Source organism: Lactuca virosa, chromosome 4 (assembly GCF_052849685.1).
Source record: "Lactuca virosa cultivar CGN04683 chromosome 4, Lactuca_virosa_CGN04683_v6, whole genome shotgun sequence".
NCBI classification, from domain to species: domain Eukaryota; kingdom Viridiplantae; phylum Streptophyta; class Magnoliopsida; order Asterales; family Asteraceae; genus Lactuca; species Lactuca virosa.
In genome coordinates, this window is record NC_136429.1 from 267,052,433 (window position 1) to 267,068,451 (window position 16,019).

Here is a 16,019-nt window from a genome sequence, read left to right on the forward strand (position 1 = left end):
ATACTTTTGTATTTAACAACCTTTTCAACACAATGACATGTTATAAATTTTGTAACGCATATACTCCCAAAATTTTCAAACTAGGAGTTTGAAAATCCTCTCACGAGTTTCATATACTTTTCAACTGTTATACTTATAATAACTTATAACTAAGGACTCTAAGTTATCCTTTTTAACTTTTTAGCCCCCTAACTTTTCTTCTCTATTTCGTCGACGTCAAGTCCAAAAAGTATCTCCTTATTTATACCTTTAACTGTCGCCTGCTTCTACTCGCACAAAACCTACTCGGTTTCTTCTCTTTCAACAACAATGGCTTCCCCTGTAACCCCAACACCAATTTTGAAAGATGAACTCGATATCGTCATACCCACGATTCGAAACCTAGATTTCCTAGAGATGTGGAGGCCATTCTTTCAACCTTACCATCTAATCATCGTACAAGATGGCGATCCTTCAAAGGTCATCAAAGTCCCAGAAGGCTTCGATTACGAGCTCTATAACCGTAACGATATCAACAGAATCCTGGGTCCTAAAGCTTCTTGTATCTCCTTCAAGGATTCTGCTTGTCGTTGCTTCGGTTACATGGTGTCGAAGAAGAAGTACATCTTCACCATTGACGACGATTGCTTTGTAAGTCTATCGTATTTCTCTTTGAAATTTAAAACATACTTCGAAATTATCCGCGTCTTGTCTTAAGATCGTATGATTTGCGGAAATTTTCCTGAATTTTGAATTTAACATCGAAATTAACTTCAATGATGTTTGATTCTTGTTGTTTCCATTGATATTTCCACGGATCTGGGGTTTTGACTAGGTCTGTTAGCGTGTTTGACTTGGATCTGGCTTTTCCGTTTCTAAGTAACAGAGTCACCCTGTGAAAAAGGGAATACCCCTGATTATGACATGAAATCCATCTCTAATAATTGCGTGGGTATGTGGACATGGACCCTTAAAAAAAAAATAACTTTGAGATCTATTCCTTCGAGTATGGATCTTGATTTTGAAATCTGACCCTTTTCCAGTTGGTTACCTCTAAGCAATGCACGCATGCATCTCAAATTAAAAAAACTTGCTAGATCTAATTTACAATTCTGATTTTGATCAATAACTTGATCTCGTTACGTCACGCACACCAAGTGTTCGATAAATTGCTTTCTCTTCCATACTCTTACAAAACTCACCTTCTTCATCAGGTTGCTAAAGACCCATCTGGAAACGACATCAACGCACTTGAACAACACATCAAGAACCTCCTCTCTCCATCAACCCCTTTCTTCTTCAACACCCTCTACGATCCATACAGAGAAGGCACAGATTTCGTCCGTGGGTACCCCTTCAGCCTCCGTGAAGGTGTCCCCACCGCAGTCTCCCATGGCCTCTGGCTCAACATCCCAGATTACGACGCCCCAACTCAACTAGTCAAACCCCGCGAAAGAAACACCAGGTAACTAAAAAAATCAAACAACCAAAAATCTTCATTTCTTCCTTCTTTTCAAGATCTCATTTTTATTCTCGATCTTCAGGTTTGTAGACGCAGTTTTGACAATTCCAAAAGGAACCCTTTTCCCGATGTGTGGAATGAACCTTGCATTTGATCGAGAACTCATAGGCCCTGCAATGTACTTTGGTCTAATGGGCGATGGTCAACCAATTGGTCGCTATGATGACATGTGGGCAGGGTGGTGTATGAAGGTGATCTGTGATCATATGGGGTGGGGGGTGAAGACTGGTTTACCCTACATTTGGCATAGTAAAGCTAGCAACCCTTTTGTGAACTTGAAAAAAGAATACAAAGGGATTTACTGGCAGGAGGAGTTGATCCCATTTTTTCAGGCGACCACCCTACCAAAAGAGTGCACCACCGTGCAAAGCTGCTACAAGGAGCTGTCAAAGCAGGTGAAAGCTAAGCTTGGGAAGGTTGATGACTATTTCAACAAACTTGCTGATGCTATGCTGACGTGGATTGAAGCTTGGGATGAGCTTAATCCATCTGGTCAACAAGTTGTTAATGGGAAGTGAAGTTTAGGGTTTGAGTTTTGAAACTTTGAATTTGATCCATAGTTGAATTATTTGGTAGTAATGCATTAGGCTTATTAATGAATTATTTATATTTGAGTTACTTTTGTAAGGTATTTGAGCATTTGAATTTTTTGGAGTATGGAGGGTTATGATGAGGATCTTTATTATATACACCTTTTGGGATTGATTTTGTTCATGTGCTTTTGTTTACTTATTAAAACTAAATTTGAAATCTTGAAATGATGGTGAAGACATTGAAATCATTGTTGTGTGGGACCCACTTGGAAATTTGAGTAAATTTTTTACTTTTTGGCGGAGTCCCCACGTTTTTATCACAAGAATCGACTATTTGTGCCCCTCATTAAGAGAGTGGTCCTTTTGCAGGTTTGAATTTTTATAATCTATGATAACTTTGTTGTACATGAGTCATAAGTCATGAGGTGAAAGGTATGGGACTATGGGTAAAAATGTCAAAGATTTGTGATTTGGAATTTACAATTGGGGTAAAGATAGATATTGTTTTGTACAATGTATTTATTAATTAAGTTGTTTCAAGAATTATTTTTCTAACATATGGTTGTAGTTTGATAAAAATCTATTATATGATTATTTATATCTTCGAAAATGTCGATAGAAATTTTGACTTATAGGAAACAGCTTGCAACCTTTGTTTTCTACCTTCTTTTTCTTTTGTTAGTCGCTTTCATGTCCGGCTGTATATTTAAATCAAATACGAGAATAAGCTAAATTACAATATTGTATAGGAATATATAATCAAATCAGTCGTTGTAGTATAGTGGTAAGTATTCCTGCCTGTCACGCGGGTGACCCAGGTTCGATCCCCGACAACGGCGTTGTTTTTTTCTTAAATTTCTACCATAACAACTAACAACTCAAATGGTGAAAATGAAGCTTTCTGCAGATTCAATCGCTACAATATAACCATCTTAAATTTCTACCATAACAACTAACAACTCAAATGGTGAAAATGAAGCTTTCTGCAGATTCAATCGCTACAATATAACCATATTTATTTATGAAGCTCCACTGGCTCAAGCTGTGATGATAGGTGAAGCAAGTCGACAGTAGACACCTCTACAATATAACCATATTTATTTATGAAGCTCCACTCGCTCAAGCTGTGATGATAGGTGAAGCAAGTCGACAGTAGACACCTCATCACACCATAGCCGATTCTCAGAGTTTATATATTCAGAACCCACCATTAATGGGTTCATGTTATTTAACACTCCAGACGCTAGATGGGTATTCTGATTCAGTGCGTGTGTCCATGATGTTGGGTTTCTTGATGAATGACATGAAGAAGAACCATGTGATTGAGATGACAGAGGAGAGAGAACACACGTTGAATCCATGGTAATGAAGTCCTCTTCACCACCTAAAAAGTTTAATAATCACTGCAATTTCTCAACGAAAATTTAGAAAAAAGAACGAGTTGTTCATCCTTGTTCCTCACCTGATTGATCCTTATTAACAAACGGAAATAAATGGGAATTTGATGCTTGTATGTATTCATCATTATCGACATAAACTGATGGGTGCTGATCTACATCTATTATAGATGATCTTGCCCTTGTTTTTGTGGATCTTTTAACCTTGGTGCCTGTTGGATCTTGAAAATTATTTGAATTATTAAGAAAAACGAACTCAAAAGAAACACAAAATTTTGAGAGAGTGGTGTCAAGATCTTACGATATGGTGGAAGCAATCTCCCATGGCGACTAGAATGAGGTTTCCTTCGCCGCTCATTATGATCAGCTAGACGTTTCCTGCAACTCCTCTTTCCATCATCAAATTCTTTCAACAAATGAAACCTAGAATCAAGAAACAAGCTTAGAAATGGTGCGTAAATCAGTTTGAAAGATGCTTCATTGATACAAATAGGGATATGAAACTTGAAAAGATTTGAATTTAGTTAATGGGTATGAAAAATTACCTGCTACACTGCTGACAAAACCTTTGTTCGACTCCATGCACGATGACTTTAGCTGTTTTTGAGTGTAATTCACACACTTTATGTCTCTTATGGTAATCTTTACAAGAGACAAGGCTCTTGTTGCAGCCATGAACTTTGCATAATGGTGACAAAGAATTGAAAACCATGGTTCGTTTCTGTTTAGATGCCACGTGTGTAGTAAGATCAAGTAGTTGATTTGACTCGACAACAGAACTCAACAGCTCAGAACTTGATTCATGTTCTTCAAGAAATTTATTGTGAGTGGCACCCATAATAGGACTCGACAATGAGTTCCCGACGATTTGAGGGAAACAAATCTCTCCAAATCCTTGATTCTCAATGCACATTGCGTTATTTGAAAAAACCATATTGTTCTCAAAGATAAATGGAGATTTGGATTCCCAATCCAAGGACCCCATTTTAGCTTTAGAATCGAAGGTCCAAGACTCCATCTCCAAAATCTAGAAACTGAAAAACATGATTATAAGACTCTATTTCTTGAAATGATTCAAAACGCAACTCATGTAAAGAATAAAGAATAACGAAGATCAAGAAAAGTAAAAATGTAAGCCTTATGAGGAAAGTTTAATCAAAATAAGGTAAATTTGGTGTTGGAAGGATGCTTTAATGGGAAGACGATGTGTAATACTGAGGGAAAGAAGCAAGAAGTGTATTTAGTTGACAAGGGACCATGAAAACGACTATGAAAGGTTGAACCCATTCGATTTAAGTATGATGGAGATAGGTAATAAGGTTAGAAGGGGGCCATGGGGTGGGTGGTGACTATTATGGTCGTAAATTGATGGAGACAGTACATAGCTTGCGCGTCCCAACTCCCAACTCCATGGAAGAAGGTCTGGGAAATTCGTAATAAATTCAAGAAAGAGTTATTTTGTATTATGTAATAGACACGGTTTGCGTACTACAAAATCATGTGACAATCTTAAACCAGAGACTTGTTAACAAGGGAGGAGGGAGTCGTTCCCTCCCAACCCTCCGAACCCACTCCCACATCATTTTTTCTCTTTTATTTTACTTCATCTTTTCGAACCCACAACACACGAAAATCCTATCTTTTTGAACCCACTCAACCCACTCAATTAAAAAGAATACAAAACAACTAAGGTACAAGTTTTAAAACACATGGTACAAGAGAAAATAAGAAAGAGAAAGTAGAGAAAAATGATGAAGTGGCTTAGTGAAACCAATCAACCCACTCGTTGAATCGGGAGTGGTACCGCCGATAACTCTATTGCTAATTAAGATTTTACATTTGATTGTTTTGTATTTTTTTTAATTGAGTGGGTTGAGTCGGTTCAAAAAGATATGATTTCCGTATGTTGTGGGTTCGGAAAGATAAAAAAAAACAAAAGAGAAAAAGTGATGTGGCAGTGGGTTCAGTGGGTTGGGAGGGAATGACTCCCTCCTCCCTAAGATGTTTTGTTAAGTTAAACTTCGTGCTAAATTATAATTGGATAATATATAGGAAGTGGGGCTTGATTACAAAATCAGGTTGTAAGCCTACCAAAACTCTTCTTGAGTGGTTTGTTAGAAAATGGAGTAGAAAATAATGGTTGTTAATTTTAATGAATTTGGATATACAACGATCATTTTCACTTTTCGTATTGATATTTCTTCCGGTAATATATGATATTTCTTCCGGTAACGTTTGGGTTACTTTGAAATTCAATTCATGATAATCACGTGAGAAACACTTAAAGTTCTAGACACCAAAAAACGATTTTGTTTTTAGAGAGCATATAAATTGTTAGATTTCGTAAGAGCGTTCCAATAAGTGAAATATGAGTACATATACATTTCTATCCGAAAATTGGATAAGGTTGACGAAAAATACAGAATCTTCAGTTGAAAACGGTTTCTGAAAAAAACTATACACACAAATCAAGCTACCTTATTGGAACTACCATAGGTAGCTTGAGTCCCCCTGAGTCGCATTTGAGCATACCCAAAATCTTATTCTTTATTCAAGTTCCCAAAATTTCTTGTTGTTATGCAGCATGAGGAAGCTCCGTTGGACCCTATAAGTGCACTACCCCTTCATCTCTGCTCTTCATCATGTTTGGGGTCAAATTTTCCTTCTATATTAATGTGCACTTTGCACCTCCTACTTATATTAGATAAAATGGCCGATTATACTAAAATCACCAACAATCTTCCACCATTTTAGTGTAATCCACGTATTAACTTAGTAAATTAAACATACTAAAACATATAGCTAAATAAAAAGATTGAATCGATTGAATTTTCATGTTTGCGTTGTACATATTCTAGATGAGAGAATCATGGTTTTAACTTATCAACACATCTGGATACTTGAGATAAAATACATAGAAATTTATATACTCCCCTAGAAAATAAAACCTTGACATATTCTAGGTACGAGAATCATGGTTTTAATACGTTCCGTGAATATAAAGATCATCGAAATCGGAGTTATAACGAAGAAGTTATGACCGTTTGAAGTTAGGACGATTTTGGGTTAGTCGCGTATGTTGGGCGTACGGGAGTACACTGGGCGTACTAGGCATCACTGGTACACTGGGCGTACCAGGAGTAGGTTGGGCATACGCAATCAGAACCCAAACCTTATTTTCGTGGTTTGAGCCCTATTTAAGCTCCTTAACTTCCCCAAACTCATTTCATTCTCAGCCTCCACCCCTTCAACGTCCTCCCTTGAAACCCTAACCCTAGTTTGATCCTTGTGAGAAAAAATAAGGTTTTTTAAGTGCTTTGGAGTGTTCTTGGTTCATCTTGGAGAAGAAGGAGCTCACTGGAGAAGTGTTGATTGCATTGTAGCTTGTAGATCCATACCTTGTTCACTTGGTTCTTTCTTATGGAGGTATAAAGTTTGAATCTTGATGATTCATTTGTTAGATCTAGCTAGTTTTGGGTGTTATGAGCTTTTGGTCACTTTAGTGCATAACGTTTTGATGTTGAAAGTTTGTGACCTTGTTATGGATAAAGTTGGAAACTTTATCCATCTAAACATCATATTGATTCAGATCTGGAGGTTGGAGATTTGGACTTAATGGATTAAGTTGGAAAAGATGCACTTTTGGTCCCTTTGAGACTTAAAGACTAGATCTTGTTTGTTGGGACCATTCTAATGGATAAAGTTGGAAACTTTATCCATTGTGAAGCTATTAGGAACCATAAAAATGTGATCTTGGTCCTTCTATCCCTTCCATGCAAGAGTTATAATGTCTTAATGGATTAATAAGTTAGGGGTTTAGATTTTGGACCTTTTCTAGCCGTAGAAAGTCATAAAGGTGGAAACTTTATGACTGAAGTCGATGTTTTGAGTCTAGATCTGAGTTCTAGACAAAAGGTCTTAAGTGATAAAGTACTTAAGGGAGAAATAAGATCAAGCCGTGTACGCTGGGCGTACGCAGCTGCCATGGACTTTGAATTTGTTGACTTTCGTTGACCTTTGACTTTTGACGTCAAACTTGATAGTTTTGGACTGTTGATTAAGGTCTTACTTGGTTTTTGGTGAATAGAGGATTCGCGGGAGCACGCAATGCAGAAAGGGAAACACGTCTCAGTTTTTCGGGTTTCTTCATTTCAGGTGAGTTTTGCCTCATTGTACCCGTGGGTCGAAGGTACTAATGCCGACCCACTAGTTTTCGTTATCTTTTAGTATATGGATGTCATAGGGACTGTATATAGTCATGTAGGATAGACTGAGGACTCTTGATTTAGGCTTTCTTTCATGTTCCTCATTTGGTTGTGGCTCTAGAGTAGGATCACCTATTCGGGTGTCAATCTCACATCTGAGTATATACGGTCATGTGTTCCACGGATTGTTGGTACTTAGTATGTTGCTATGTTGTAGTGATCTGTTAGATTTGTATTCTAGTATATAGGATGTTACTATATTGTAGTGATCTGTTAGAACTGTATCGTAGTATATAGGATGTTGCTATGCTGTAGTGATATGTTAGATCTTTATCCTGGTATATAGGATGTTGCTATGATGTAGTGATTTGTTAGATCTATGTGTCTATCTGTAACTGGTTATCATCTAGTGGAGTGCCTTAGGGACTATATGTAGTCATGTAGGATAGCCTGAGAATTCTTGATCTAGGCTTTTGTGACAACCGTCAAATTTCGGTCAATTCAAAGTCAAACAAAGTCAACAAGTCAAACCGGTCAACTCCAATAACCCTTGTATGTTAGGGTTTACGTTATGTAATCACTATACAATTCGCTATTTTTAATGAGAAATCATCATTTGGAAAGTTCATGTGTTTGATTTTCCTTAGCCTTAACAGTGCTAAACAACGAACCAAAGCGATAAAACACTATTGCACAATCATCGGGATTGTGTACGACACTAAAACACGGTTTAACGGGGTTTACGAACCTTGCGTGGTGAAGCCGGACACTCAAATTAATCACAAACGAAACCTCTCTAAATCGTTTTTACTCTATCTCTTTCTATTTGAAATCTCTCCCAAATCTCTCCCAAATCTCTCTCAAAAGTTACTTTAACTTTTTGTAATCATTTGGGTCATCTCGACCCTTAACCGGGTCAAAAACCACTTGAAACAGGGTAAAAACGGGTAAAATAGCCTTAAGGACCCAAAACCGAAGCTTCAGGACCGAAGCCTCGGACCGAAGCTTCAGGTCCGAAGCCTCAGGTCCGAACCTCGGCCCAGGACCAAGCAACTTCGCAGATTCAGCCTTTTTTCCCGGTTTTCGACTACGACTTCGTTTTAACTCCGTTTTTCATTATTTTAACGTGGGATTTTCACCTAAAACTTTATTTTATAAACTAAGGCCCCAAAATATATAAATCTCCAGGGTTTTTATAAAATATATTAAAAGAATTAGTGGTTGAACTAATTATTGAGGGAATATTTGCTTTTCCTTAATTTATGGCAAAAGCAAACCACCACCACCTCACTCTATGATTAGCCACTCTTTCCCACTACCACTTGTCTCCTTAGTGGACCTTTACACCCAATCTCCAGCTCTTCCCATGTTCTAAGAGCTGGATGATTGATCCTCTCTCCTCATTCTCCATAAAATTCTTTCATTCTACACTTAGCAACCAAGAACACTCTCCAAAATTCTCTCATCTTTTCTCTCAACTTCAAGAACTTCAAGGCTTTCTCCAGGGATTTCTTTCTTCAATTAGTAAGTATCTTCATCATTCACATAATTATTAAACTCCATTCTACTCAAATCATTGATATCTTACACAAGTTCCATCTTATTCGGTGTTAGATTCTCGAATCATCAAGACATCTTCTTAGTGTTCTTGGGTTGAACACTTCCTCTCTCTCACTTTCATCTACTGAAACCACATAAGGTGAGTTCATACCCCTACATTTACATGTTTTTCTTAAGTTTTAAGGGGGGAATACAAGTAAAATCATCAAGAACACAATTAAACTTTTTTAACAGATTACATCAGAAAAGATGGACTTTAATCACGGACTGTTTTGGTCAACTTAAATATTTTAGTTTTCAAAACTGTTCCAGGTGCAAGTAGTTAAAACTCTTAGCTTTGAAATGGCTACTTGCACATCTCCATATGATTTTTCTACAATTTATGGTGATTTTTACAAAACTACCTGTCATTTCAGAGGCAAACCCGGACCAGTCTGTGATTATGAACATTTTCACCTCTGTTAGACATCACTAAAAATCATGATAAAATTTACGAACAAACTAGACTCATATTCCAAACTCTCAAAATTTGCAGATTTGGATTTAGAGCTTTGATGATTTTTCTATAAATTTTCTAAGAACAGTAACAGAAACTGTATTCAACGAAAAGTTGCTGTTAATTTCATTTCACCTTGTAACATGTTGAGCAAGGTGTATATCTTTATGTGATTATATGTTATTGCAATATATGACATTTTATCTTAATATTTAGACACACATCAGTTTACAAATGGATTTGGACATATAAAATATAAAGAATAACAAGTGATTATAATCAAAGTACAACCGATACATTCAAACATTTAATAAACTATTTTGAATATAGTTTGCATACATTACTACGTACTACCCTTGGTTGATAAACTATAATAGGTATAGTTTATGATACATTACATAACACATACATTTAAAAAGGGTACATTTATACAAAGGATATTTTCATTAAGCAAGGTACGGCCATACGGTACCAAGTTTTCATAACACGTAATTCCGTTAATGACTTTGTGAGACATTTACTTCAAATTACCATTAAGTCCTGTATTGTAACCAGAGTCTCCTTGAGGGAGAGCGTGATACTTGTGTATAGATCTATATTGGGTTTGACAAACCCACACCTAAACTGCATGCAACAGTTAGACCGATAGGTCTGGGGTGACAAATGTCATAACATTTCCGACGCCTGAAGAACGTCGTTTTAGGCAACCTTGGTCATAGTATGGTTATAATAAACTCACATAAAGTATTAATAAACATTGGAATTTACGGGAACTTCATTAAAATTTAACGAGTTTATGTCGATTTAAACTTGCATTGTTTTACTATAAATATGACAAATTACTTGTACATTTCGGTCTTTGGGTTTTAAGACTACATTTACACATTAAGGAAAATATTGGATTTTCTAACACAAATACTACTTTTACAAACGAAAGGCTTTTAATAATACCAAACAAAAGCTTGTGAACTCACCAACCTTTGTGTTGACACTTTTTCAAACAACTTGTATTCTCAGGAAATCATTAAACATGTAATCAAGTGCTTTTGAGGATGGGACGCTAAGGCGTCTACTATTTCATATTTTATCAACATATTGTAATTGATTCGTAAACATGTAATTCATACAATGATGTAACTTTTTCAATTATATATATGTTGGTTGTGTTTGCTTGAATTACTATTACAATTGTTGTTATGATACTATACATGAAGTCCTCAACCCCCGGACGTTTCCGCCATCCTTGGTTTGGGGGTGTGACAGCTTTGTTGCATGTTCCTCATTTGGTTGTGGCTCTAGAGTATGATCATCTGATCGGGTGGCTATATCACCTCCAGGTACTTACGGTTATGCATTTCATGGAGGTTAGCTGGTAGCGGAACTGTGTGCTGCGAGAGGAATAGTAGGCGGTAGTGAGCTGTATGATTGTTGTTTACATGTATTATGTGCCCACTTGATCCTGATTGTTTATATGTCTACATATGGTAGTAGTGGGTTGAGGCGGTCCTGCTTTGTGTTGTAGGCCAAGATACCCGGTGCGAGCCGGATGTAAGCCGTAGGCACGAAGGCTCAGGAAGAGCTGTTGGGTTGAGGTGGTAGGCCAACAAACCTTGGGTATTCCAGTCCGATGGCTGATTGGACCCGTTGCATGTTGGCATTCTAGCCCAATGATTGATTGGGCTTGGGCATTCCGACAGGGAGGTTGTGGGCCGTTATGAATGCTTGTATGTTTATCGTATGGGGTATTTTGGGGGAAAATCACAAAGCTTTATGCTTACCCAGTTGTTTATTGTTTTAGGTATCATCGGTGGCTATGGGAAGGCGAAGGCAGGACTGTACACACTCATCAGCAACAATGATGATTTTGTGTTCATTATAATACTCAGATTTTTAATAATTGTAATCGGGAATAGATGGTTTTCTTAAAATGGTTTTATAATTGAGAAGTTTTACTTAAAATAAAATGGAAAAAAAATTTGGTTGTGAAAATGGGATATTACATGAGTTGAAGCCACTGTAAAACGCACATAAACAACAATAGACCAAACCCAAGAATCCTGTTTCTCCATAATATTAACGTCCCAGTAAAGTATATTGGAGCATCTCCTCACCTCCCCTATGAGACCTTCTAAAACCTGAGAGCCAATTAGATAACCTAAGCCTCTCAGAAACCAAACAAGATTTTTCCAAATCATGTGCAAAGACCCTCCAAAAGTGAGCTTTTAAAGCGAGATCACTAGACCAAACATCATTCCTGTTGGATTTGGTGTCTAAGCCCATAACTATAACTGGTATCTACTTGACCCGATAGTAGCATGGTCCTTTTGGGTTGCCTTCACCAGTGCAATTTCATAGGAGGGACTTTTGAGAATAAGGTTATTGGTGATTTATTAATATATTATAAGTACAATATATTAATTGAGAAATCATATTATTTAATTAGTATTGGTCAAGAATTAATTTGGAATTAATTTAGTGATCAAAAGAGACTAATTAAATATAAGGGGTTGATTATGTAAATCAATAATTCTTGTAGTGTGGGCCAATGATCCATTAGGATGGGCTAAATAGTTCATGGATAGTCCATGAAGCTTTAACCCATGGAGCCTAAGGGATATGGAAGTGATGGGTTTTAAGCAAAAGAACATTCCTATGTGCACATGCAAAACCCTAAAGCTTTGGATCTAGGTTTCTCTATTGTACATGCAAATTTATCCAAAGCTTACAAACCCTAGATCTAGCATATCAAATTCGAAATAACATATAAAACAGGTTTAGATGTTTACCTCTTGATTGTTGCAAGAATCTTCAAGCTTTGAGGGCCTAGTATCACAAGTGTAGTACCTCTAATGGCTTACAAACACCAAGGCAAGAAGATGATCTAGAAGAGAGGGAATGGAGGCACAATTTCGACTATATGAACTCTAGGGTTTCTTTTGGTAACCGAAATATGCAGCCCTAGGGGTCCTTAAATAGCTGAGCTGCTAAGGTTTCAGTCAAAACCCTAATTGGATAACTTAGGCCTTAAGCAGTCCAAGGAACCTTCTAGAATAAGGCTTGGACGATTTCAATGTGGGCTTCCACCATAATTTCGCCCCCTCATATCCATAAGGATCCACGACCCAAAACTCAATTATCTTATAATTGCAATTCCAGTCCCCTTAGTTCAATTAATCTCTTTTGATCACAGAATTAATTTCTTAATTAATTCTTGATCAATATTAATTAAACAATATGATTTCTCTTTTAATATATTACTCATATAATATATTAATAAACCATAATATCCTCTCTCTCCAAAAATCATCCTGTCCAGTTTCTTTGGTGAAGGCAACCCAAAAGGACCATGCTACAACCGGGTCAAGTACATACCAAATATAGTTATGGACTTAGATACTAATCCAACAGTCTCCCACTTGGATACGCCTAATAACTATAAATGCAAGTACGACTTCAAGATCCGATTAGCAATCGTAGCTCTCAAAAAGCCGTTGTCGAACTCTGACTCGTCCTTTAGACAAGGGATCATATAATCCTCCGTTCTCAAGATATCATGCGGACAAATACATGGAACATAGTCATACTTATTGTCCAGCAATTTGTTTCTCAATCTCTGATGCGTCTAACATAGAACTTAATTGAACACATCAATCCAGTCCTGACCGGGCCCGAAACATAAGTCAAACCAAATCATCGAGGGTCCTAGATATCGCTTTTAGCCTCATAGGATAAAAGGAACATATAAACTTCAACTAATATGCATTTACTATTCACTCATCAAATCATGCACAATAATGCATTTTATAACATCAAGTTACTGATGCGTTTACACATTATCAATGCACAACCAACTTGCAAACAATAAACCATATATCTAGGTTTAAAAATTATATGATATTATCGTCTTGCGATCACTCGTGATAAATTCCATGAAGTGATGCCAGCAAGCGTGGGTTTAATCCAATGCTCAAATCTTAATTCATAAGCACTCATGAACGTTGTAGCAAACTTTTGCTATGTCTAATACACTTTAGACAGTCTACAAACCAATTCATGACAGTCTTCTTTCATACCTACTTCCAAAGTATGTGGACTGTTCGAATAATCTTATTATCCAGGAAGTCAAAACATGCAAAGTGAAACAATAGGTAAATGATTAACACAAGACAGTAACTTTACTTATAAATAATACTCTTTTATTTAATCATCAAATGTTAATACAATTTATCTATTACACATTTCGAAACTATCTAATCTAAACTAATATCGTCCTTCAGCCCAATGCTCCTAGCGTGCTGCAAGTGTTTAACCCTACTCAGTCCCTTCGTGAGGGGATCTGCTGGGTTATCCTCTGACGATACCCTCTTCACTACGATGAGTCCCTTTTCCACCCGATGTCTAATAAAGTAATATTTCCTGTCGATATGTCGGGATCTGCCGTGATCCCTCGGTTCCTTGGTCAAGGCAACCACTCTTTTATTATCATAGAATATCTCCATAGGCTCCTTTATGGCTTGCACAACTCCAAGGTCTCCAATGAAGTTCTTCAACCATATCGCCTCCTTTGACGCTTCGCTTACCGCTATGTATTCTGATTTGCATGTTGAATCAACTACGGTCTCTTGGTTGGAACTTTTCCAAGTCACTGCTCCTCCATTTACGGTAAAGACCCAGCCTGACTGAGATCGATAATTATCTCGGTCTGTCTGAAAACTGGCGTCACTATACCCTCACACCCTTAATTCATCACTCCCACCGAGGACTAGAAACCATTCCTTGGTCCTCCGAAGGTACTTAAGAATATTCTTGACTGCGGTCCAATGTGCTCTGCCAGGGGTCCCTTGATATCTGCTGACCATGCTCAAAGCGAAGGCCACATCAGGGAAAGTACAAGTCATATCATACATGATTGAGCCATCTGCAAAAGCGTAAGGTATTCGGCTCATCTCTGCTATCTCGGTCTCTATACTCGGGCTCTGAGTCTTAATCAGTTTGGCGTTGCTTTGGATTGGTAACTCCCCTTTCTTGGAATTCTCCATACTAAAACGTTTTAGTACTTTATCCAAGTTAGTATTCTGACTAAGTCCTATTAGTCTTTTACTCTTGTTTCTCACTATCCTTATTCCCAGAATATAGGTAGCCTCTCTGAGGTCCTTCATAGCGAAACACTTCCCAAGCCAGGACTTAACTTCCTGCAAGGTCGGAATGTCGTTTCCTATGAGTAGTATGTCATCGACATACAATACGAGGAAACTAACTATACTCCCACTGGCTTTGATATATACACATGACTCAGCCTCGCTTCGCAGGAAGCCAAACTCTTTGACTTTCTCATCGAAACAAAGATTCCATCTGCGAGATGCTTGTTTCAATCCATAAATGGATTTATCAAGCTTACACACTCTATTAGGATGCTTTGCATCGACAACACCCTCTGGATGACTCATGTAAACATCCTCGGCCAACTTCCCATTAAGGAAAGTGATTTTAACATCCGTTTGCCATATTTCATAGTCATGAAAGGCAGCAATGGCTAGCATCACCCTAATAGACTTTATCTTCGCAACTGTCGAGAAGTTCTCATCATAGTCAACTCCTAGAGTTTGTGTAAAGCCCTTCGCAACCAATCGCACCTTATAAGTGTGCACCTTCCCATCCATGTCGGTCTTCTTCTTGAAGATCCACTTGCACCCGACCGTCTTACAACCTGGCACATTGTCAACCAAATTCCAAACTTGGTTGTCATACATGGACTAAATCTCGCTGTCCATAGCCTCTTTCCATTTTGCAGATTCCGAGCCTGCCATGGCTTCCTTGTAGCTGTTAGGTTCATCCAAATTTATTAGTGTACTGTCACTAATAAACGTATCACCTTCACTTGTTATATGAAAACCATATAATACATGCGGAACACTAAATCTACTGGAACGTCTAAGAGGTAAGGACTCATCAATCGGTTCAACAGGAGTTTCCTCCTCAGGTTGAGCGCCAGTGTTAGAGGTTCCTTCATCGTTCGATTCTTGAAGCTCCTCAAGATCGATTTGCCTCCCACTGTCTCCTTGGCTTATGATTTCTCGCTCTCGGAAAACCCCTCTCCTCGCAATGAAGACTGTTGGGTTTTGAGCATTCTAACACTCCTAAGTGTACATGCAACCCTAAATCCGTTGGATCTATGTTTTCTCTATTATACATGCAAATATGAACTCTCCAAGGTATTCATCCTAACTAGCATAATAACATTGATTCATATGAATATATCAAGTTAGAATTACATACCTCTTTTGATGTAGAATGACTTCATGAAGCTTGAGTGCCTAGTGCCCCAAG

At 37.6% G+C, this 16,019-nt stretch overlaps 2 protein-coding genes across 4 annotated transcripts; one reads left to right on the top strand and one right to left on the bottom strand.

The window, feature by feature from the left end:
• Window positions 1-253: 253 nt before the first annotated feature.
• LOC145108271 (putative UDP-arabinopyranose mutase 2) lies at window positions 254-2,215 on the top strand. The gene is made up of 3 exons (XM_079045303.1): window positions 254-630; window positions 1,194-1,444; window positions 1,524-2,215. Exons 1-3 carry the CDS (start codon window positions 310-312, stop codon window positions 2,017-2,019), a joined length of 1,068 nt encoding a protein of 355 aa, XP_078901429.1. The 5' UTR covers window positions 254-309; the 3' UTR covers window positions 2,020-2,215.
• Window positions 2,216-2,910: 695 nt separating this feature from the next.
• LOC145168827 (squamosa promoter-binding-like protein 6) lies at window positions 2,911-4,603 on the bottom strand. Of its 3 annotated transcripts, none has more exons than XM_079087506.1 (4): window positions 3,977-4,590; window positions 3,733-3,854; window positions 3,497-3,643; window positions 2,911-3,418 (listed from the first exon to the last, which is right to left on the bottom strand). In XM_079087506.1, exons 1-4 carry the CDS (start codon window positions 4,447-4,449, stop codon window positions 3,132-3,134), a joined length of 1,029 nt encoding a protein of 342 aa, XP_078943632.1. In that variant the 5' UTR covers window positions 4,450-4,590; the 3' UTR covers window positions 2,911-3,131. The 3 variants fall into 3 exon arrangements, with proteins under 3 accessions (XP_078943632.1, XP_078943630.1, XP_078943629.1); XM_079087504.1 differs by having other exon boundaries at window positions 2,912-3,409; window positions 3,497-3,652; window positions 3,977-4,603; XM_079087503.1 differs by having other exon boundaries at window positions 2,914-3,418; window positions 3,497-3,652; window positions 3,977-4,603.
• Window positions 4,604-16,019: the final 11,416 nt, after the last annotated feature.